Raw genomic sequence first — 21,885 nt, 5'->3', positions numbered from 1 at the left:
CGTATTTATTTGGATTGGATTGGATATGCCTTTATTAGTCTCACAGTGGAGAAATTTACATTTCACAGCAGCAAAGTGATGAAAGGAATGAAAGTAGAAAAACGAAATTTAATACATTAATGATATATCTTTTATTGATTGATTTAGTTATTTACTTATTCACTCATTTATTTATTTATTTATTTGTTTATATATTTGTTTATCCATTTATTTATTCATGTAGCGATTTATTTGTCTCTTTAACAATGTATGTATTCACTCACTCACTCACTCACTCACTCACTCACTCACTCACTCACTCACTCACTCACTCACTCACTCACTCACTCACTCACTCACTCTCTCTCTTATTATTTTGTTTTTATTTTGTTTTGTAGCGGCTGAAGTTCGAGATCGCAGAAGTCATGACGGAAATTGAGCAGTTAACCTGCGTCGGGGAGAGGTGAGAGTCACAAGTACCGTGATGGGTTCGTGAGCACATCTGCCTCACAATAAAGACTTTTCAAGACCATACCACGCACCATATTATAAGTTGTGGTGTCAATTACGTGTGCTATTACTGGATCTAAAACACACACAAGAAGCATTGGATGTATGATTGGTCATAGCTATGGTGAAATTTACACTAGCTTAAAAAAATGTGTTAGCATGCATGCATGCTAACACATGTTTTAAAAAAAAGAAGTGTGAGCAAAACTGAGTTTGGTTCTACTTGATTGCAATGCGGCTCCTCGGAAATGTAAGCTCCAACAACAGCGCAAGCCTTTTTGTATGTGTGTGTGTGTGTGTGCGCGTGTGTACGGGCACACACGCGTGCACCAGTGAAGAACGGAGTGTATTCGTGCGCGTGTTGTAACCCCCCCCCCCAGACTAAACATTAGCTAGGCGCCGAGCCTTAGAAGCTTTTATCTGATTGGTTGATGAGGTGGAGTGAGGTCTCGTGTCCCAGGTGCAGTAGCCAAATCGCTCAGGACTTATTTGGCTGCAAGCAAAGATGAGGAACTTGCACCAAAGTTGGGAGAAGGGGCTTTTTTTTGGAGCACGTCCATTAAAACTGATCCTAAACAAACATGGCCAACAAGGTGACAGTTGACCCAACACGTCATACCTGCATCTTTGTTTTTTTCTGCCCAGCAAAACCACACAACGTAACAAACAGATCGCAATGGGAAGGAAGAAGTTCAACATGGACCCCAAAAAGGTCAGCAAATGCCCAAAAATGATTCTTTCTCCCTTGCCGGCTTGATTTGGATCTGAGCCAACAATGTCGTCTTCATATTTTGTTTTTGGTCAAATGATGCACTGCAGACCTTTTCAAGTTGTATTTATAGCCAGTCTGAGCTCATAATTTGGATGTTGAATCCTGAATATTATATCTTTTATCTTTTATACCGGTAAGACGAACGGCTTGTGTTCGGATAATGATAACCTGTGCAAATATGGTGGGAACACAAACCGTTTTGGGGATGTTTTGTGTATTTTGAATCACTTTCAGAAATGTATTTAGTATCGTTCAAATTTGATTTAAACAGTTTGTCTGCGATAGAGTTACATGACCATCACATTTTTAGGTCACCGGTGAACCAGGAATGCAAGTAAACTTTGCTGCACAATTTCTTTCTTTCTTTCTTTCTTTCTTTCTTTCTTTCTTTCTTTCTTTCTTTCTTTCTTTCTTTCTTTCTTTCTTTCTTTCTTTCTTTCTTTCTTTCTTTCTTTCTTTCTTTCTTTCTTTCTTTCTTTCTTTCTTTCTTTCTTCATTTATTTATTTATTCATTAATTTTTTTATGTCACTTATTCTAAATCTGCCCTTGTTCTGTCTGTAGCACTGTTATATCATTATCACTGTTATATCATATTTAAACTCCATGGCAATACATTCCGCGCTAAAATCCACATTGCCCACACTTTTACTGTCGCGATTTGCAAAGGTGGTGGTGGTGAACCCCAAAAAATGCAGGCAGGAAGGAGGAGTGGGGTATACAGCGATACCTCTGTTTTCAACCATAATCCGTTTCAGAAACCTATTCGAAAACCGATTTCTTCAAAAACCGAAACAGCACTTTCCATTCAAATCAATGTAAAAAAATCTTAATCCGTTCAAAGTCTAAAAAAAAACCTTTTTAACTACTTCATCGCATAAACCGGATAAAAACTTAATAATAGACAGGTCATGTGTAAAATTCTACTTTTAAACAAACTTTTATTTTCACCAATTTTCTTTCTGCCACGGGGCGTGTTGACACCTATCCCAGCTGTCTTTGGGCAAACACAGGGCACACTAACTTTTCAAACCATGCTCTGCTTGCTTTAAAATCATACTATTCAGGAGATCTTAACCAAATATGTCTGCATTTTCAACAACAACAATATTAATGCGTCGGTCACAATGAGGAAGACATGAATATAGAAGGAAGTGACGTATAAGGAAGCGGAGGGTAGTCGAGTGATGCATTCAGATGCACTCAGTTTGGTTGAGAACCAAATTTTGGTTGTTCATAAAAAATATGACATTTTTGGTTGAAAACCGAATGGGATGAGAACCGAGACGTTCGAAAACGGAGGTTTGACTGAATTTCACAAATTCTATTAAAGTCAACAGCAACAAAACATCAAACAACAAAGTCGTCAGAACAGAAAGGTCCAAAGTAGCAAACAAACCCACGAGTAAAACATGACAAGATGAAAACAAATGTGACAGGGTAAAACAAACAATGACCCGACACTGAATGGTCGTGTCGTAGGTCTTTTTAACTGCCACTGATTAAAACGACCAACACCTGTGCAGCTACAGTCGGGGCCCTACAGTGCCTCCCGTGGGTCGCAAACCGAAACATGACGTTTACCGGTCAAAGTTCAAAACAAAATGTGTGCCTCAAAAACCTGATCTGTTAGACATTTTTTTTAAATCAGCATTATTTTCGTTGGATGTGAAAGGGGATCCAGTTCCTTCTGGAAAACGATCTCCTCCAGAACACGCCTGAGGACATTGCACAGTTCCTCTACAAAGGCGAGGGGCTGAACAAAACGGTGATTCGGGGACTACTTAGGGGAGCGGTGAGTCCTCCAGCTGCATTTTTCTAATCCTCGTCATCATCACTTTGTCACATCCGGTATACTTGGGAGAAATTCTTTGTGGATTTACAACCTTCCACCAATCAAGTGCAGTGTGAATGTGGATGTTTCGGTTTATGTCTCTATCAGGGATGACTTCAACATAAAGGTGCTCCTGGCGTTTGTGGATCTTCACGAGTTCGCAGACCTGAACCTCGTCCAAGCCTTGAGGTGAGTTTTTTGGGGGCTATGGGCCACCGTTTGGCTATCAATCACTCGCATAAAATCGATTTATAGCTGTTGAATCACTGCAATCCAAGTGAAGTACAAACCACGGCCCTTTTAGAACCAGGAAGCATCCTGCAAAGTTAACAAACGCACACAAACTTAGTTTGGGATGATGGGACTTTCCAAAAATATTTAAAAACGGCTTCATTTTAGTGAAGGCTGGGATGTAACGATATTCAAGATCAATTTAGCAATTTAGATTTTTTCAGCAGTTTTGTGCCATCCTTGAACGGAAATGTTTCGACGAGTACCCAATACTGTCGCCACAAAATACATTTATTGGGAGACACTCCTTCTTTGAATTTATTTTATTTTTGTTTTCATGAAGCAATTTGAAGTCAAACGTTGGTGTTTCAAGCTGTTATGTAATCACTGCTAGACGTGCAAAATATGTGTCCACTCCAGTGCCAGGGCTTTTGTCATTTTCACTCAAATTCCAGGACACACCGAATACTGACAAAACATAAACATTCAATGCAGTTTAAGAAACCTTAGACTCACTTCTTTCATCAGAAATGAGTTAATTCCTATGTTATATGGGTCTGGAGTAATTTGAGGTGCAAGTAGGGGCGGCTGTACAAAAGTCAAATGCTGCCCCCTTGTGGAAGAGAAAAACATTGCCACAGGTCTGATCAGCGCTTTATTTTGCAAAACCCTTCACTAAATTGCTATTAATTTTCAATGTTTTTGCCAGAATGTGCTTTCATGAATCAATTCAAACGAGCCACAAATATCAGTAAGGTAAATTCAAAAAGCGCCCGTCCCATTGTATAACCGTTTATTACAAGCTGATAAAAGTAACGACTTTACAGGGCCAGCTGTTGCTGCCGCGCTCTCATTCAAATGCGCCGACACACGTATTTGCGTTGCAGGCAGTTCCTGTGGAGCTTCAGACTTCCTGGTGAAGCGCAGAAGATCGATCGCATGATGGAGGCATTCGCCTCGAGATACTGTCAATGCAACCCTGGCGTTTTCCAGTCTACAGGTAACGTACGCACGCACTGTGGTTGATTGATTGATTTCCTCCGGCAATGTGCCTTGTTCGTACTTTTTGTAAGAGCAAAATCATCTATAGTCTCCATATGTCTCTGACCTTGATACGGGTCAATGATGGTCATGTGATCTCCGTTGCCGCCTATCATTACATTAATGGCTGTTCGAAGGGCGTAGGGGGTGGGGGTACTGTGTGCATTGGCCACCAAGTTGCTGTACAATACATGCAGACATTTGATGATAGAACACTGAAAAAGACCTTGACAACTAAGCTGCAGTAATTACCGTATTTTCCGTTGTATAAGGCACATTGGATTATAAGGTGCACCCCCAATAAATTGTGCATTTTAAAACGTTTTCCATATATAAGGTGCACCGGAGTATAAGGCGCACCCCCAATGAATGGTGTATTTTCAAACTTTTTCTGGTATAAAGGTGCACTGGAGTATAAGGCGCACCCTCAAAATATAGTAATAATAATAATAATAATAATAATAATAATACATTTAATTTACAAGCGCCTCTCAAGTATTGTACAAGTATTTTCAAACTTTTTCCATATATAAGGTGCACCGGAGTATAAGGCGCACCCCCAATGAATGGTGTATTTTCAAACTTTTTCTGGTATAAAGGTGCACTGGAGTATAAGGCGCACCCTCAAAATATAGTAATAATAATAATAATATAATAATAATAATAATACATTTAATTTACAAGCGCCTCTCAAGTATTGTACAAGTATTTTCAAACTTTTTCCATATATAAGGTGCACTGGAGTATAAGGCGCACCTCCAATGAATGGCGTATTTTCAAACATTTTCTTTATGTAAGGCGCACCGGAGTATAAGGTGCACCCCCAATGAATGGTGTATTTTCAAACTTTTTCCATTTATATAAGACGCACTAAAGTATAAGGCGCACCCCCAATGAATGGTGTATTTTAAACACTTTTTCCAGTGTATAAGGCACACCGGCATATAACGAGCAGGGTCATCTCTGAAGAAAATCTATGTTTTTGGGTGTGCTTTACACACTGGAAAATAAGGTCGTCTGTTTTTTTTTTCTCCTTTGCCGATGATAAAGAATATATGCCCGTTTGCCCTCCACAGACACCTGCTATGTGCTTTCATTCGCCATCATCATGCTGAACACCAGCCTACACAACCCCAACGTCCGAGACAAACCGCTCGTGGAACGCTTCATCTCCATGAACCGAGGCATCAACGAAGGTGGAGACCTCCCGGAAGACCTGCTCAGGGTGAGGGGCTTCCACCATCAATGAGAAACCTTTTGAAATCCCACCCAATGTTCCGCAATAAAAGCCCACGGAAGGTTGCGAAGCAATCCATCGAGACCTGAAAAGCAGTTCCAGCCGCCCTTTCGCGACTGTTTTTGTGTACTTTAGACCTGACTTGAGTAGAAAAACAGGCACCACGTGCTCTTTAAATCAAACCGCAATTGCTCGGCGGCCTGAAAGGGGAAACGCAGTCTGTCAATGTCGTCTTTAATGCACTGCCTAGGATGGATGGTTACTCTCGTCCGGTCAATGTGAAGTAAACGTAGCTTCTTTTTTTTTCCTCACTCTTTCGCTGTGCAGAATTTGTACGACAGCATCAAGAGCGAACCGTTTAAGATCCCGGAGGATGACGGCAATGACTTGACGCACACGTTCTTCAACCCGGACAGGGAAGGCTGGCTACTCAAATTAGGTTTGTGGCCGCGTTTAATTCCTGGCCTTCCTCTTCTCATCAATATCCATCACTCGCCTGCTTGCGAATCAATTCCTTTTCACTGTATCCCACCCGATGGATGCAGTCAAGAGGACAGTGAAGGAGAAACTAGAGGAAATTGAACCGTTTCAAGCGTGTTCTGATGAAGCCACGGAAATTAAATGTCATTGCACATTCACAGCTTGTTTTTGATTTACCATTTGTATAGAATTCTGTTTTTTTTTCTTTCTCGGCATCCATTACTAATACGAATACTAAATTCCTGAGTCGGACACTGATACCAAGTCCCGTCCCCAGTTTGGGACATCACGTCAAGACATCTTGCATTGCTTGAGAATCAAAACAATGGCTTCAGATTCGGAGAATATGCTTTCTTGTTACACCTCCAGTTATGAATATGATTCAAATAGTTCTGAAGAGTAAAGCATACATGTTTGCAATCGATTAAAGCATCCATGCCATTTTGAGGCAACATTGGGGAGAAACGATCACCAGAAAAGAGGCACAAAATGGCGACCTCCTGTGGCCACCTCCGTTTCCACAGGCTGATAAATTCCTTATAAGGTGCTTGGACACCCTCTTCTGGCGGCTTTTGGGTGCAACACAAGGTTTTCAGACCAAACAATACAGCAAAATACATTGATGAAGGACTGCTACAATGTATTTTTTTCGGTCAGGGGGCGTTCCTTTAGTGACGTCACGTACGGACTCGTCACCAACTCAAAAACAAGACTTCCTGAATATTCAGCGCAACTCTTAAAACTCTTAAAAATATAGCTATATGCGGTGGAATCTTTTTAAAATACGCTCAGTAGAAGTCATTTGAAGCCATTTTACAAATTATGGACACAACTTGTCCGGAGACGTCGGTTGTCCTTTAAGACTTGTATAAGTATGTTTAAGGATTGTATAAGTAACCTGTAGGGGTTTGTACTGAAAAAAAATCATTTAATAAAATATATGCTCTATAAAGATATGTACATTTACAACTGGAGAGAATACTACATATGTTACAACAAAAATGTTTGTATGTACCGTTGTTCGTAACTCGATGTTCGTAAGTAGGGGATCAATCAATACCACTGGTAACCTGAGTATGGATACCGATACCAAATAACTGATACCACTACTATATTTGCTCTGTCAAATTTCTATGAAACCAATAACACACAGTTTGCAGAATGACTTTGAAATCAAATCCGAAACGGATACCTGGAATCAATACTCACCTATCCTGTATTTTGGGACGTTCTAATTTTTATTTTGTTTTTTCCCGTTAGTTATATTTGCTAAAAAATACACTCTCCGCTGGATGCGAAGCGAATAAATGGCTATATACGGATACTGGAAATGTGTCTGCGCTATATTTCAATAGCCGGAGTTGATTGGAATGTAAGTAACTTGGAGCTATTGTGGGCTTAGTGCGAGGCGCCAAGAAAACAGGAAGGAAATACTGGAGGCTTTTACAACGTCCTGAGTGGACAAAAGTGCAGGGACATCTGATTGCCCCTTTGCAGCAAACGTTTTTCCAATCTTTTTTCCCTCGAAGAGTCAAAATAGTGTCAAAGAGAAACTAGGGCGGCCATTTTGTGACTTACTCTCTGCTGTTGATCTTCCCCTCAGGAGGCAGAGTGAAAACCTGGAAGAGAAGGTGGTTCATCCTGACAGACAACTGCCTCTACTACTTTGAATACACAACGGTGACTTGGACACACATTTATTATGATGATGGACTGACAAAAACAACGCACACACTGTTCATTGGTGACTTCCATATCTCCATGTCACCACCATGACATTAACATATACCACCACCATGACACCATGTATTAGTTTTTTTTCTTATGGGGGTGCTGATAAAGCTCTGGTCAGACTGTCAATGTTTTTCCCCTTCCACGAGGGGGCAGAATTTGCCTTTTTTCCATGCTAGCACTTAAAGCGCTAGATTAACCAATATGTGTGTAAACGGTAGAACACTTCCTTTTGGATTGGATTGGATTTGCCTTTATTAGTCTCGTAGTGGAGAAATGTACATTTCACAGCAGCAAAGTGATGAAAGAAATGAAAGTAGAAAAACAAAATACATGAGCTGCTGGAGAGGCAGCCACTCTCGCGGCGCCGTCTTGAAGTCAAAAGAACAAAAATAATAATAATATGAAATAATATGACAGCACAAAGACACAATGACAAACCAAAGACACATGATTATGGATTGAACGAATTCTCTTTACATTATTTTCTTTAAAAAAGCAATTTATTGCGAGCTGAGCATGCCTGCATTCTCAAAAAATTGGTCTCACCGTCTGCGTATCCCCATGAGCTGCACGCTCCGCTAGCCTGCTAGCTATCGTTTCGGGTTCATCACGGTTCCTAGATAAAATGGCACATGAATGGAATCGGGTTTAACCGAGTTGATTTCACTTTACCAAAACACAATCATCATCTCATAAGCTGCTCCACTTTTATGTTCCAGGACAAGGAGCCCCGTGGGATTATTCCCCTGGAGAACCTTAGCATCAGGGAGGTGGATGAGCCCAGGAAGCCCGTGAGTTTTGCCTATTATTCAGGCGACATAATGTTACGGTTATATTTTCACCTGTGGGACTGACATTGCCGTTTTGGCGGTCATCCAGAACTGCTTTGAGCTGTACAACCCGAACCACAAGGGTCAGGTGATCAAAGCCTGCAAGACAGAGGCGGACGGCCGTGTGGTGGAAGGCAACCACGTCGTCTACCGGATATCGGCGCCCACGCCTGAGGAGAAGGAAGAGTGGATCAAATCCATCAAGTAAGAGCAATCAAGAAATACTTGGAATGAATCTTGACCCTTTCGGGGATAGCGATGGTTGTCACGTTATTAGGTCACATGGTGCACTAAAGGGTTATCAAATCAAAAATGATACTGGATTTTTACACTCAGAAAATAAAAATCAATTTTTAACTCAATCACTGCCAGACGATGTGCAAAAATGTGTCCGCTCCATTGTCACTCAAATTGCAGGATCAACTGAATATTGGGTATTAAGACTACATAAACATTCAATACAGCATAAGAAACCTTAGACTCTCTTCTTTCATCAGAAAAAAAAGAGTTAATTCTTAAATTATATAGGTCCGGAGTTATATGAGCTTGAAATGAGAGCGGCTGTCCAAAATACATACAAAATACAATACATACATATTGGTTCACATACGTAGGACTTTAACAACAGCTGAAGCTGGAACAAAGCGCTAACATGCAAATAAAGGAAATGCTGCCTCCTTGTGGAAAAGAAAAAAAAAACATTGCGAGAGGCCATGGCCAGCGCTTTATCTGCACCCAAACAAGAAAAAAAAAACAAAACCTGAACAAAGAATGGCGCTCTATGTCATCTTTTCAATTCCCGAATACATTTGTGAATGTCAGTGAATGAGTTAAGCTACATTTGAACATTATGACTATGCATTGTATTCTAATATGCAGTGCTCAAAGTGTTAACAACACAACGCAATAGTGATACTTTTTGTTCGCTTGTCTATGGCATTTTGTTTGTGAACATTCCACTTGCTGAGAAAATTACATGCAAACAGGGTCGGATATATCGGAGTTATAGTACTCCCTTGAATATCGATATGATCTAATTATCTCGAATTACTTGTGCAAAAAATCTAATATGGACTTAGATCTGATTTTAAAAACAATGCAGGAAATATTTTTGGACCGCCGTCCTTTCTTTTTTGCAACAAACGTGATCACAACTCGTGGCCGCTCAACGTTGGACGCGTGGCGCCGTGAAGCGAATGAGATTTATGCACAGTGGGGGGCTGATCCCCCACTTTCATGCATGGCACCGGCGTTAACAGGATTTGTCAGCCACAAAAACGTACCCCTCCGTGAATTCCCGACGGCTCTCCCAGGGATGGTTTGCCCACAAAACGGCACAATATGGCACCAAAAAAATCCTGCACGCAATTGTGATTGACTCCACACGTCAGCCGCAGTTGTGCCTCACTTCCGCCGAGTAACGAGGAGGAAACCATGGAAACCAAACTAGGTCACTGCACAAACTTCCCTTTTTTTCTTCTTCATCTAATCAAAGAGAGGGTTTGTAAGTGCATCATTTCCATATCAAAGATGTCCAAGACCCTCTCATCGCCCACTCCTCCCTCTCACGTTGCCTCTTTATTTATACTCTTAGGGCCAGCATCAGTAGAGACCCTTTTTACGACATGCTCGCCACCAGGAAGAGACGCGTTGCCAACAAAAATTGAACGGGATGACGTCGGATACCTCAGCGTAAACCGCAAGACCAAAACTGGTGATGTGATGTGGTTTTTTTTGGTTGTTGTTGTTTTTGAGCGGGTGGACAATTGTGATGCACCCTGTTGGTTGGAAGAGGGACCAGCTGCACGCCCACACACACACACACACACACACACACACACACACACACACACACACACACACACACACACACACACACACACACACACACACACACACACACATGGCCTTTTTTTTAGTGCACGTGCAGGCCTCCTCCTCCCTCACCTCATTCTGTTCAAACATGTTTCAGGTGCACTAGCATGTGGAAGTGCGACATGTTTGTAAACGTGTGAGTGAGCTGCCAGATTGGAACCCCAGCAAGTGTGCAAGGTTAAAATTATGATGCGAGGAAAAAAAAGAAAATAAAGTAGTCGCGAGTCAGCTGGACTGACAATTATGAACTGTGCATATTTTTGATTTTCGTTTGTGTTGTAAAGGCGGGCAAGTAATTTTAGGGTTACACTGAAAAGAAATGAAAAAAAAAGCAATAATTGATAGACTCGTCTGAGAACAAAGCCATCATTTCCACCAGTTAATCCAAATATGAAGTCATCAAATGTGAAATTTTACAATGAAGTGGCTTATGTTGTTTTACGACAATAAATTCTTAATTTGACAACAAGAAAAATTTTGCAGGGTTTTAATATGTCAAGTTTACCGGAATAATGACGGTTATATAAAATCTTTTTATAAAGTCGTTTTTCCAATGATTAAATTGTTGTTTTACTAGGATAAAGTTGGAATATTATGTACAGTATTTTTAAAAAAGTGAGTTCATGAAAATGTAATTTGTAAGATTATTTTCCGTGAATATTATTATTTTTTTGCCTGCACTTAGATAGCAAAATATATACACTCAAGTTACATATACACTCAAGTTACCTCGAAAAAAAATCCTATCATGATGATTAAGAAGTGCTAATTTTATAAGAACAGCAGCATTTTTTTCTAATAAAAACTAAAAGACTTTTTTTATGTGATTTTGGAAATATAAGGCATTTCACACAAATACATTTGTAATAGTATTGCATTACATATATATTTTTTACAAAATTAAAGTTCTACGGAAATAATAAAGTTTTTCAATAGTATAAAAACTGTCTTTTTTTTTCAACAAAAACAAAGATTTTTTTTCCCAAGACATTGTTTTTGTGTCAAACTTGCTACATTTTTGTCCCATATTTTTTGGGGGGGTTACAAGCAGAACTTTATTCATAACAAGAAGCCAATTCTTTTCAGTGTGGCCTTAATACGCCTCATAAGTCTTTTCGCAACATTTTTCAGACAGCAGTTAATAGTTCAGGGCACCAGTCCAATTAAGCTTTTTTTTCTTGATTTGTTTTTTTTTTTCCTGCTTGTCAGTTGTTATGTGTTTTGGGTTTGTCACCTTTGATTTGATTTTTGTGGTCCTATCGTACTATAACCTGACTTCTTATCAATTACTTTGAGTATTTATTTCCATTCTGTGAAGCGGTTTGGCATTGGCATCACCTGTAAATAAACATTGTATGCCTAAATTGTATATACACACACCTCTCTCTCTCTCTCTCTCTCTCTCTCTCTCTCTCTCTCTCTCTCTCTCTCTCTCTCTCTCTCTCTCTCTCTCTCTCTCTCTCTCTCTCTCTCTCTCTCTCTCTCTCTCTCTCTCTCTCTCTCTCTCTCTCTCTCTCTAGAGAGAGAGAGAGAGAGATAGGTATATATATATATGGCTCGGTGTGACATTGATGCAAATAAGTATATTTCACGATGATGATGATGACGGTAATATCCTATGCCTTGTTATTCACGGAACAGTATTGTTGTTTTATGATGATGATGCTCCCAAGTCATGTTGTCTTTTCTGTGCTACGGTGGCTCACGTACGCGTTTATTTTACATAAAGAAAGCTTTTGCAGCAGATGTGTTTATGATTCGCGCCTGTGTTTCTTTTTCTTGACCTACATAATTTGCATGTGTAATGAGCGCTCATGAATGAATTATACCTTCCGTCGTGTGTGCAATCATGAGGAGTTGACACCAATGTACCCGTAATTCGAAGAAAAAAAATCAAGCACAGTACAAGCAACAAACAGAAAGTGGGGCGGGGGAAAGCAAGACAGGTGTCAGGACACTGATTCATTTGATTACATGACCGATTGAACGTATAAACACACAAAATTCAAAAATGGAAATTAAGAATAAGATTATGTCTGGATATCTTGATACACACTTTTTCAATTCTGTCTCATAATCATTCCATAAATTAAGAACTGTAACAGATACACATTTTCTTGGTGTTTTTCCGCTGTTTTTTTATTTAAAGTGGCGGAATGTCGGCCATCAATCAAAAGTACCCTCGCTGACATGAATGAGGGGACGACGCCCTCTAGCGTCTGCAGTGTCTCAACACAGGCTTTCAAAAAGAACTTTTCCAGTGAAATCTGCTCAAACACCATTAAGAAGAAAATCTTTTCCTTTCGGCTTTTCCCTTGACGGGGTCGCCACAGCAAATCAGTGTCCTCCATCTTTAGAGGTTTGATCCGCATGTTTGTTTTGGCCAAGCTTTTACGTTGGATGCCCTTCCTGACACAACCCTCTGTATTTATCCGGGCTTGGGACCGGCACAAGAAGACTTATGTCCCTTTGTGGCTACAGAACAAGCAACTCGCTCAGTAACAGACTCCCAAACAAAATGGTCATCGGCACAGCAATATTCAAAGAAGCAAAAACTATACTCACCATTTGATGACAATGCTCTGATCTTACCGTGAAATGGGCATTTCTTTCCCTACATAACAAACAGAACTTCAAAGTCCTTGAAGATGCTTTATCTTCCAGTCACTGTATATATATATATATATATATCTAAATGAAGATCTCTTTCCCCCTATATTGCATCACAAACAGAACTTCAAAGTCCTTTCAGCACACAAAAGCGAAAAACTGCCAAATCCACCCTACACAAAGCAAACAGTTTCTCTCTCACCATCGACAGTTCAACCGTGTCCCCCTCCCTTCAGGTCAAGAGCCTCCGTGTCATCCTCGATAGCTCACTATCTTTTCACTCCCATATAAATAACAGAACTTGGTCTGAATATTTCCACCTCCGTAATATCAATCGTCTCCGTCCCTCGGTCACCCATCACTCCGCTGCTATCCCTGCTATCCACAGTCTTGTCACCTCCCGCATCGATTATTGTAACTCCCTAATTACTAAATACTGTAAAATGGGGTATCTGCCTTTGGTACTCAATCAAAGCAGTGTATCTCATTTGCTCTAAATTTGGCACATGAGTGCATTTTGGTGTCAATAAAATACAATAAGTAAAAAACACACATCAAATTTACAGTACTGGGTGGGACATTTGGTCCCATATAGAGCAGTGCAGATTTTCTTTCACTCCTGAATAATTAATCACCCATCTATATCTGAGAAAGGGAACCGGCATCCATTTAAAAGGTTCAAGTAAATTAACCGTTTCAATTCTCTATTAAGGTGGAGACATGCATGTTAACCCTCGTGCATTTTGTAGAAAATCCAAAAGGAGAAACGACTGATTATTTTTTTCTTTCCACAAATAACAATACAGGAGGAATACGGTGTCATCAAAATAATTGTGCGTCATTGTGCTCAAAACAAAGGTCATAATCAAGTAGGGCCAGATTCATTTAAAGGAAGAATGGAAGAAATAAAGGCACCAAGAAAGAAACACCCTGCTGCCAATTCGCTCCTTGATTAAATCTCGTTTCACTCGCTGATGATTTTTGTCAATCAACACTAGCAACTTTGTTGGGTATAGGCATTCTCAATCTTATAAAGTAGTATTTTTTTGCAAGTGTCAAGTCAAGTCAAAGTCAAAGTCAGCTTTATTGTCAAATATGCTAATATGTATGACATACAGCACAGATGAAATTACTGTCCTCTCGGACCCAGCGTGCAAGGCACTTATAATGACTTTAACAAACATAATAAACATGAAAACGCCAATTTGCCGGGAGAGGGGAGCCGCTGCGTGTTCCGCGCTGCCATCTTGGGGGAAAAAAAACAAAACCAAACCAAGTGTAATACAGTACCTATTGACACCGTTAGGTATTAAATGCCGAAAACAAAACGATATCCTGTCATCTAGTGGATACAATAATTGACTCCTCGATTATCTTTTACACTCCCCATTTTATTGGGTGTGCAATGTAGTAGCCAATTCGGAACTGGCTGTTTATAAATCAAACCAGAATCCCCCACAACCATCCATTTTCTATTCCATTAAGAAGAAAATAATGCAATAATACATCAATTATTGTTGTACTATAACATTAAAATAAGGCAATTGTGATATGTTGTAGGAAAAGAGAAGAAAGTAAAAAAAGGCTGAGAGCCCCCCTTAAAAGACAACCGACGTCTCCGGACAAGTTGTGTCGATAATTTGTAAAATGGCTTCAAATGACTTGTACTGAGTGTATTTCACAAAGATTCCACCACATATAGCTATATTTTACGTTTTAAGACTCGCTGAATATTCAGGAAGTCTTGTTTTTGAGTTGGTGACGCGTCCTCACCCTACGTCACTGAAGGAACGCCCCTGACCAAAAAAAGGACACATTGTAGCAGTCCTTCCATCACGTCAATGCATTTTGCTGTACTTTGGTCTGAAAACTTAATGTTGCACCAAAAAGAGGCCGACAAAGCTCCATGTAAGGAATTAATCAGCCTGTTGGAAACGGGCTGATTAATTCCTTACACGGCTTTGTCGCCATTTTCTGCCTTTTTTGGGTGCGACATTTCCCACCCATGATGCCTCAAAATGACACGGAATAAATTCTTTAATCGATTGCAAATATGTATGCTTTCTTCTTCAGAACTATTTGAATCATATTCATAACTGGATGAGTAACAAGGAAGCATATTCTCCAAATCTGAAGCCATTGTTTTGATTCTCGAGCAAGGCATGAAGTCTTGCCGTGACACCACGAATATGGGGGCGGGACCTTCTGAAACTGGCCACTTCCGGTTTCAAATTGAATTACTTTTTAGACACTTTAAGTCACTTTTATTGGTGTTTTGCATTAGACTAAAAATATACTGCGTGTTTTGGGTATTTTAGATGCTATAAAACATTTTTCTGATGTCAGATAGGAAACAAAAAAGTGACGTCGGTTGTCCTTTAACTGAGCCTAAAACTTCATCTTGACTGATCGCGTCCAAACGCACCATGAAAGAAATTGGCCCCACACTGACGTATATTTTTCATACTTTATTCATATACAGTATCCGCTCTAGCGCAAAGAACAGAGGAACAACAAGACAAGTCGGGCGAAAGGGCCAGCGACAAACAAAACAAACATGGCCGTGCTTCTGACTTTGGAGCCTCTCACGGCATCTTACAATGCAAAACGTGCACCTTTGAGAAATCTCCGGGGATTTACTTTTACGTGAGCAGTTTAGCATGTAATTTGGCATTTTCATGATTGAAAATGCATCGAGAAGCTTCAAAAAGTTGAATTTGTATCTGTGTTTTTTAAATTTGATGGACGGATAAAGTTCCATTTACAAAACAACCAAAGGCCGAAATGCAAATTATGAAAATTATTTGCATGTTTTAGACTTAAACATACGTACAGTACAATATGTATCAATTCCCAGTCCATGATTATTTTTGAAATACTGATAATTTATGATAACAACTGAAAGAAACTCAACTTTAGAACTATCCGAATAGTATAAAATGAAAGAAAATAATGTAATAATCCAGCATTTCATTTTCCATGTGGCCTTTTTAGCATCACAGGAGAGCTCCTTGCTACCAAACAAAACAGGAAAATGTAATTATACACAATAACACAACAACAACAACAAAAATGAGATAAACATAACAAATTAAATACCACACAACAGATAAATAAATAATAACAAAAGATAAAATGAAAATTAAATTACATTGTTGTAATGGTGTCTGATTTTGTTTTCTCGCCAGGCCCAAACGTGTATACAAAGTTTAGTGAGGTGGCATTCAGGTTTCTTGTCCCTGAAAATACAAATCAGAGCTCCACGTTTGATTTATATGACGGCATTTGGAGTTCCTTCCCAGACAGAGTCTCAATGTGAGACATGTCGACATCCTCATTTTGGTCGACGTGACAGCTGCAAAAAAAACGTTCCACAAGTGAAATCCAGGTGAAATTTGGCTGCCATTGGAACTTCTGTACGCTCAATAACTCAACCTGACAATCCTGGCTTTACCGGAAGCCAACGATGACTCCATTTTGGCTGTGAAAAGCCAACAGAAGCGATTCTATCAAAGTTTGGACTTTTAAATTTCTTTTTTTCGGGGGAGGGCTACCTGACAGCGAGACGGAGCAAACAACAAAAGCGCACCATCCTGACAGAAAAGGGACAACGAACAGCATGCTCCCTCCGTTGTTGGAGGAATTCCTGTGAGTCATGCAGAGGTTCTCATTCATGCTTGGAACACGTTTCACCTCACAGGCATGCGCACACCTGAAAGAAGTCCTCCATGCTTGTCGGCAAAAAATAAAATAAATAAAAACAAGACGGGGCGAGTCATTCTCAAACTGACCGGTCTACGTAGACGCCAAAGAACTACTGCCAAAGTACAGTTACAAAACAGCACTTCGATGTGTCTTGAGATATGAGTAAATTCACCCCGTGATCATGCTCCAACCTCAAACTCCATAATCTGGATTACTAACGGTTGTGGTTATTTTTATTGTTTTGCATATGTTCGATAATACAAGCCTTTAAATATTGTCTGTCTACGTGTGTTGCTGCACCGTTTGTGCTTTTAAAAAAATGCTCCTCAAAGCATTGATTTAATCTGTAATGTGCCTACAGCATTTGCTATCATGTGTTATCATTAAGATAGAAGTTTTATAGGCAATGTCGTGTGGTTGTTTTAAATGTATCATTCGTTATTTCCTTTGTTTTACATTTACTTTCACACCAAACACGGAGGGGCCATTTTTTAAGAACTGTTCATTCGACAAAAAAAATCCTATCTCATGGCGCCACTGTAATTAATATACTTTTCAGACGTCTTTAGGCTGACATGTTGTATTTTAACATCATCCAGGATTGTTGGTACTTATTTATAAGGTGCTACTTTGTGCAAACATCTGGAAAAGCACGACGACAGGGCGTAAAGATTTTTTCAACGTGACTGCAAAGCCAAATTTGCAGTCATGCAGCGGGTGGGAGAGTCGGAGTTCACCGGAACATAGAAATCTTCAAATAAACACATTCAGTTTTTCGTATAAAACCTCTTTTTACGCAGGAACGTATTTACAAGAAACGGGGAAGGCGGACTTGCAACAAACAAACTTGACACAGAGTAGTACGGGATTCCTAATACTCGCAGGGAGTCAGAATATAAGCGCGGAACAGTTTTATGCATATGGAAATAGCTTCTTGAAAGTAAACTGGTTAACACTGTCTCCTGTCACTTTATGTGACATCTACAAAAGAACCAAAAATCAGAAGTCTGCTCTGAAGTGAGCAAGATTGACTTCATTAACACCAACTGCGACTGGTTATATAATATTAACCCGTTCGTACTCTGGCACTTGTCTTTGAAATCTAGCAAATATACATTAGGTGGGTCTTGTCGGGCATTTCAGCTCGTCGCAGGTGAAAGGACAGCAAAAAGGGGTGTTGGGGGGGGGGGGTGTCAATAGTCCCATCTGCGCACAGTTTACAGAAGTAATACCGAGATGTCTGCAAAGATTTACGTGAGACAGTTGTAGGCTTTGTTATGTTTTTTTAGATTGGGGTAGGGGCGCTCATACCACGCTGTGCAACGACGGGTGGATGAACTGCGGATTGACATAGGAGAAGCCGGCGAACTCGCTCTGGTCGATGTTGGCAATCATCATCTGGTCTGGCGGAGTCAGCATGGGCTGCGTGCGCGTGAAGAACTTGTCAAAGTTTTCTGCTCCTTTGCCACACTAAAACAAAACACAAGTTGGATTAATTTCATCGTTGAATACTGCAAAGTACATGCAATGCAAGTAAATGGGGCTCGAAATGAAACCATTAGAATGTTTCATCTCCACCACATACATATTACATACAGAACCACAACAAATTAAGGAATAAGTAGTTTTCAAATTTGACGTCCAAAATAATGACTGTGATTGTGTTTTATATGGGACAATTTGAAATTTTCGTTCGGACCTTAGCAAGCATCATTGAATTTCACAAGTTTGATTTGCTTTCGCAGGCCGAATAAAATGATGTGGCTGGCCAAATTTGGCCCACTGGCCTTGACTTTGACACCTGTGTATTACAAGGTGTATTAGACTGAGGAATTGAATTGTGGTTTTGTGATTGCGACTGTACTTTCGTGTGCGATGACATGTTCAATGTCCTCATCTCTTTATTTTTAACAAGGACGAGTAATACATTAATCTGAACAACAATAAACGTCAGATTTATTGTATTTATTTAACATAAATGTTTTACTCTTATATTTTGGGGCTCAACGAGAAGAAAGGCGAATGGCGCAATAAGATTTGTCCCAAATTGGAAAAAAAAAAACATTCTATTTAATTACATTATTTATTTTTCATCCCGCATTGTGCACACACTGCTTGCTTTGTCTTGCACTGATTAGGAAAATACTTGATCTGGTTTCATATCTGAAATGAGATTTACAAATGCTAGTTTATGAGGCTCGCGTGATGGTAACTCATCAACTGGCAGACGATGTGAAAAAATGTGTCCGCTCAGTGCCAGGGTTTTTGTCATTTTCACTCAAATTCCAGATCCCACAGAATGTGTGTTCTACATACTTGGCAATAAAGATGATTCTGATTCTGATATTGAGTTTTAGGACTACTCAAATAATAATATTATTGTTATTGTTAATAATAATAATAATAATACATTACATTTTAAGCACCTCTCAAGGACACTTTACAGTCACAGACAAGCATAGGTACTATAATAAGTAAAATACAATCACAAATATAATGCAATAAATAAAATACAATTATAAATAGAAACAAGAGAGAGAGCTACACAGAAAATGCAATTTTAAATAGGTGGGTAACAAAAGTTGGACTTTCTTCTTTCATCAGAAAATAAATAGTTAATTCCTAAGTTATATGGGTCTGGAGTAATATTGGGTGCAAGTGGGTGCGGCTGAACAAAAGGCAAATGCTGCCTCCTCGTGGGAGGGGAAAACATTGCCAGAGGCCTGACCAGCGCTTTATCGGCACCCCCCCCCCGGCCTCCAAGAAAAACCAAAACATTTGGGAATGGCGCTCCACATCATATTTTCAATTCCCAAATAAATTCGGAAATGGCAGTGAATGAGTTAATGATGTCTGATTTTGAGCAAAACGAGGTCAGTGATGAGCTCTCCTTACCACTTTGGGCTTGAACGGTGGTTGTATCTCTCTGTTAACCAGTCGATCCCAATCAATGCGGCGGAAGAAGGCCTGGTCCCGGAGGTCTCGCTCCCCTTCGGGCCCGCAGCCAAGGCGCTTTGAAGGGTGTTTGGTCATCAGCTGACACGCAAAAAATGGGACATTTTGCATACGAGATGTCATGTAAATTATGTATTAAAAAAATGAGATGTCACAGCTCCTGGGTAATTGAATTGCATGCGACTGCGAATGTGAAGTATGCAATCAACTGATGTCCATGTATGTGTACTACAGTTGACGTGCGTAACTCTAAATTTGAGCGTGGGTGTACAGGTATAGCATAAAATACTAAAAATACATCAATGAATGAATTTGACAATATAGCAGGTGTCGGGAAAAGTGCACTGCGACATTGCTGAGGTAGAGCACAATGCATTATGAGAGCCGTAATATGATACGTACGCCTTTGCAGATGGACACAGCTTCTTTGGACATGGACTTGGGGTAGGACACATTATGCTCCATGATAGACTGAAAGAGCTCATCTTCATCCTCGCCGTCAAATGGCGGCTGCGGAGGAACAAATGGAAAGAGCGGTATGACGTCAGAAAAACGTTTTATAGCATCTAAAATACCCAAAACACGCAGGTTGATATTTTTAGTCAAATGTAAAACACATAAAAATGACTTAAAGTGTCCAAAATCTGCAAAAAAATGAGCTGCGAATTGGGCATTTTCAGAAAGTCCCGCCCCCAGTTCGTGACGTCACGCCAAGACGTCTAGCATTGCTTGAGAATCAAAACAATGGCTTCACATTCGGATAATATGCTTTCTTGTTTCACATGCAGTTATGAATATGATTCAAATAGTTCTGAAGAGGAAAGTGTAAATGTTTGCAATCGATTAAAGAAGGTCTTCAGGCTCATTTTGAGCAATCAAGACTGATATGTAGTGTCACAGAAAATGCAGAAGAGGGCGGCAGAGCTCCGTTGGAACTGGTTTATTATTCAGCTTGCAATTTTTGTCAACGAATATCAAAGAGTTGTCTCGGTGTAACATACAACGATTCACCATTGGGTTATTTATGTGTTTTTCTTCTAATTTCGCCATCAACACGGATCAACACGAAGTTTTCAGACCAAACAAAGTACCGCAAAATGCATTGATGTGATGCAAGGTATGTCCTTTCTCAGTCAGGGGCGTTCCTTCAGTGACGTAGGGTGAGGACTCGTCACCAACTCAAAAACAAGACTTCCAGAATATTCAGTGAGAGTCTTAAAACGTAAAATAAAGCTATATGCGGTGAAATGTTTGTAAAATACGCTCAGAAGTCATTGTACAAATTATGGACACAACTTGTCCGGAGACGTCGGTTGTCCTTTAAGGGGGGCTCTCAGCCCTTTTTTACTTTCTTCTCTTTTCCTACTGCATATTACAATGGCCTTATTTTAATGTTATAGTACAACAATAATGGATGTATTATTGCATTATTTTCTTCTTAATGGTGTTTGAGCAGATTCCACTGGAAAAGTTCTTTTTGAGAACCTGAGTTGAGACACTGCGGACGCTAGAAATGGCAAGAAAATCCTGTTGACAAAAAGGCATCCTTAAGTATATTCTGAAATATGCACTTGAAAAGAACAATCACTGTGTGTGTGTGTGTGTGTGTGTGTGTGTGTGTGTGTGTGTGTGTGTGTGTGTGTGTGTGTGTGTGTGTGTGTGTGTGTGTGTGTGTGTGTGTGTGTGTGTGTGTGTGTGTGTGTTTTAGTGGCATGGACAACTCCTCAAATGAGCATTGATGCTAATGTTACTGTTTGGAGCTGTGTGGTGGAAGAGTGATTAAAAAAAAATCACTACTGGACGTTTCAGTTCCTGTGCCATATTTTCCGGTGTATAAGATGCACACAAAAGTCTTCATTTTCTTCAAAAGATAACCCTTCGCCTTATATGTGAAGTAATATTGAGCCACAACAGGTCTTGCATCTACTGTCAGCAGCCACCGACTCCATTTCCCGACGCGTAACCCCAGCCTCTACTGTAGCGCCTTATAATGTGATGTGCCTTGTATTTGTAACGTTTCGGTTTGCGACCAAAGGGTGGCATTGTACAGCTGCTGCTGCATAGGTGTTGGTCGTTTAAATTTAATCAGTGGCA

General features: G+C 39.9%; 2 protein-coding genes across 6 annotated transcripts in view; one reads left to right on the top strand and one right to left on the bottom strand.

Moving 5' to 3' along the window:
• The first annotated feature begins 395 nt into the window (after positions 1-395).
• Positions 396-20,326, top strand: LOC148885817 (cytohesin-3-like). Of its 2 annotated transcripts, XM_089018079.1 has the most exons (10): positions 396-442; positions 1,135-1,201; positions 3,202-3,282; positions 4,212-4,324; positions 5,442-5,590; positions 5,930-6,041; positions 7,686-7,762; positions 8,536-8,607; positions 8,696-8,850; positions 10,241-12,540. In XM_089018079.1, the coding sequence occupies exons 4-10, from the start codon at positions 4,264-4,266 to the stop codon at positions 10,311-10,313; spliced, it is 699 nt and encodes a 232-aa protein (XP_088874205.1). In that variant the 5' UTR covers positions 396-442; positions 1,135-1,201; positions 3,202-3,282; positions 4,212-4,263; the 3' UTR covers positions 10,314-12,540. The 2 variants fall into 2 exon arrangements, with proteins under 2 accessions (XP_088874205.1, XP_088874204.1); XM_089018078.1 differs by lacking the exons at positions 396-442; positions 1,135-1,201 and adding an exon at positions 20,204-20,326 and having other exon boundaries at positions 10,241-10,360.
• Positions 15,585-21,885, bottom strand: part of prkcab (protein kinase C, alpha, b) — a 79,970-nt gene continuing 73,669 nt past the window's right edge. For 2 of the 4 annotated variants that reach the window (XM_089018073.1, XM_089018075.1), the window contains 4 exons: positions 20,194-20,301; positions 19,732-19,872; positions 18,148-18,306; positions 15,585-16,486 (listed from right to left, as the gene is read on the bottom strand). In XM_089018073.1, coding sequence (XP_088874199.1) covers positions 16,466-16,486; positions 18,148-18,306; positions 19,732-19,872; positions 20,194-20,301 — 429 coding nt within the window. In that variant the 3' untranslated portion in view covers positions 15,585-16,465. Of the gene's footprint in view, positions 18,307-19,731; positions 19,873-20,193; positions 20,302-21,885 lie in introns of all 4 variants that reach the window. The other 2 variants (XM_089018074.1, XM_089018076.1) reach the window with 1 other exon arrangement.

This window comes from Hippocampus bargibanti, linkage group LG17, assembly GCF_051943395.1.
Source record: "Hippocampus bargibanti isolate YZ-2025 linkage group LG17, ASM5194339v1, whole genome shotgun sequence".
In the NCBI taxonomy this organism is placed as follows: Eukaryota; Metazoa; Chordata; class Actinopteri; order Syngnathiformes; family Syngnathidae; genus Hippocampus; species Hippocampus bargibanti.
The sequence above is the reverse complement of the archived record's forward strand: the minus strand, read 5'-3'. Positions and strand labels throughout refer to the sequence as shown.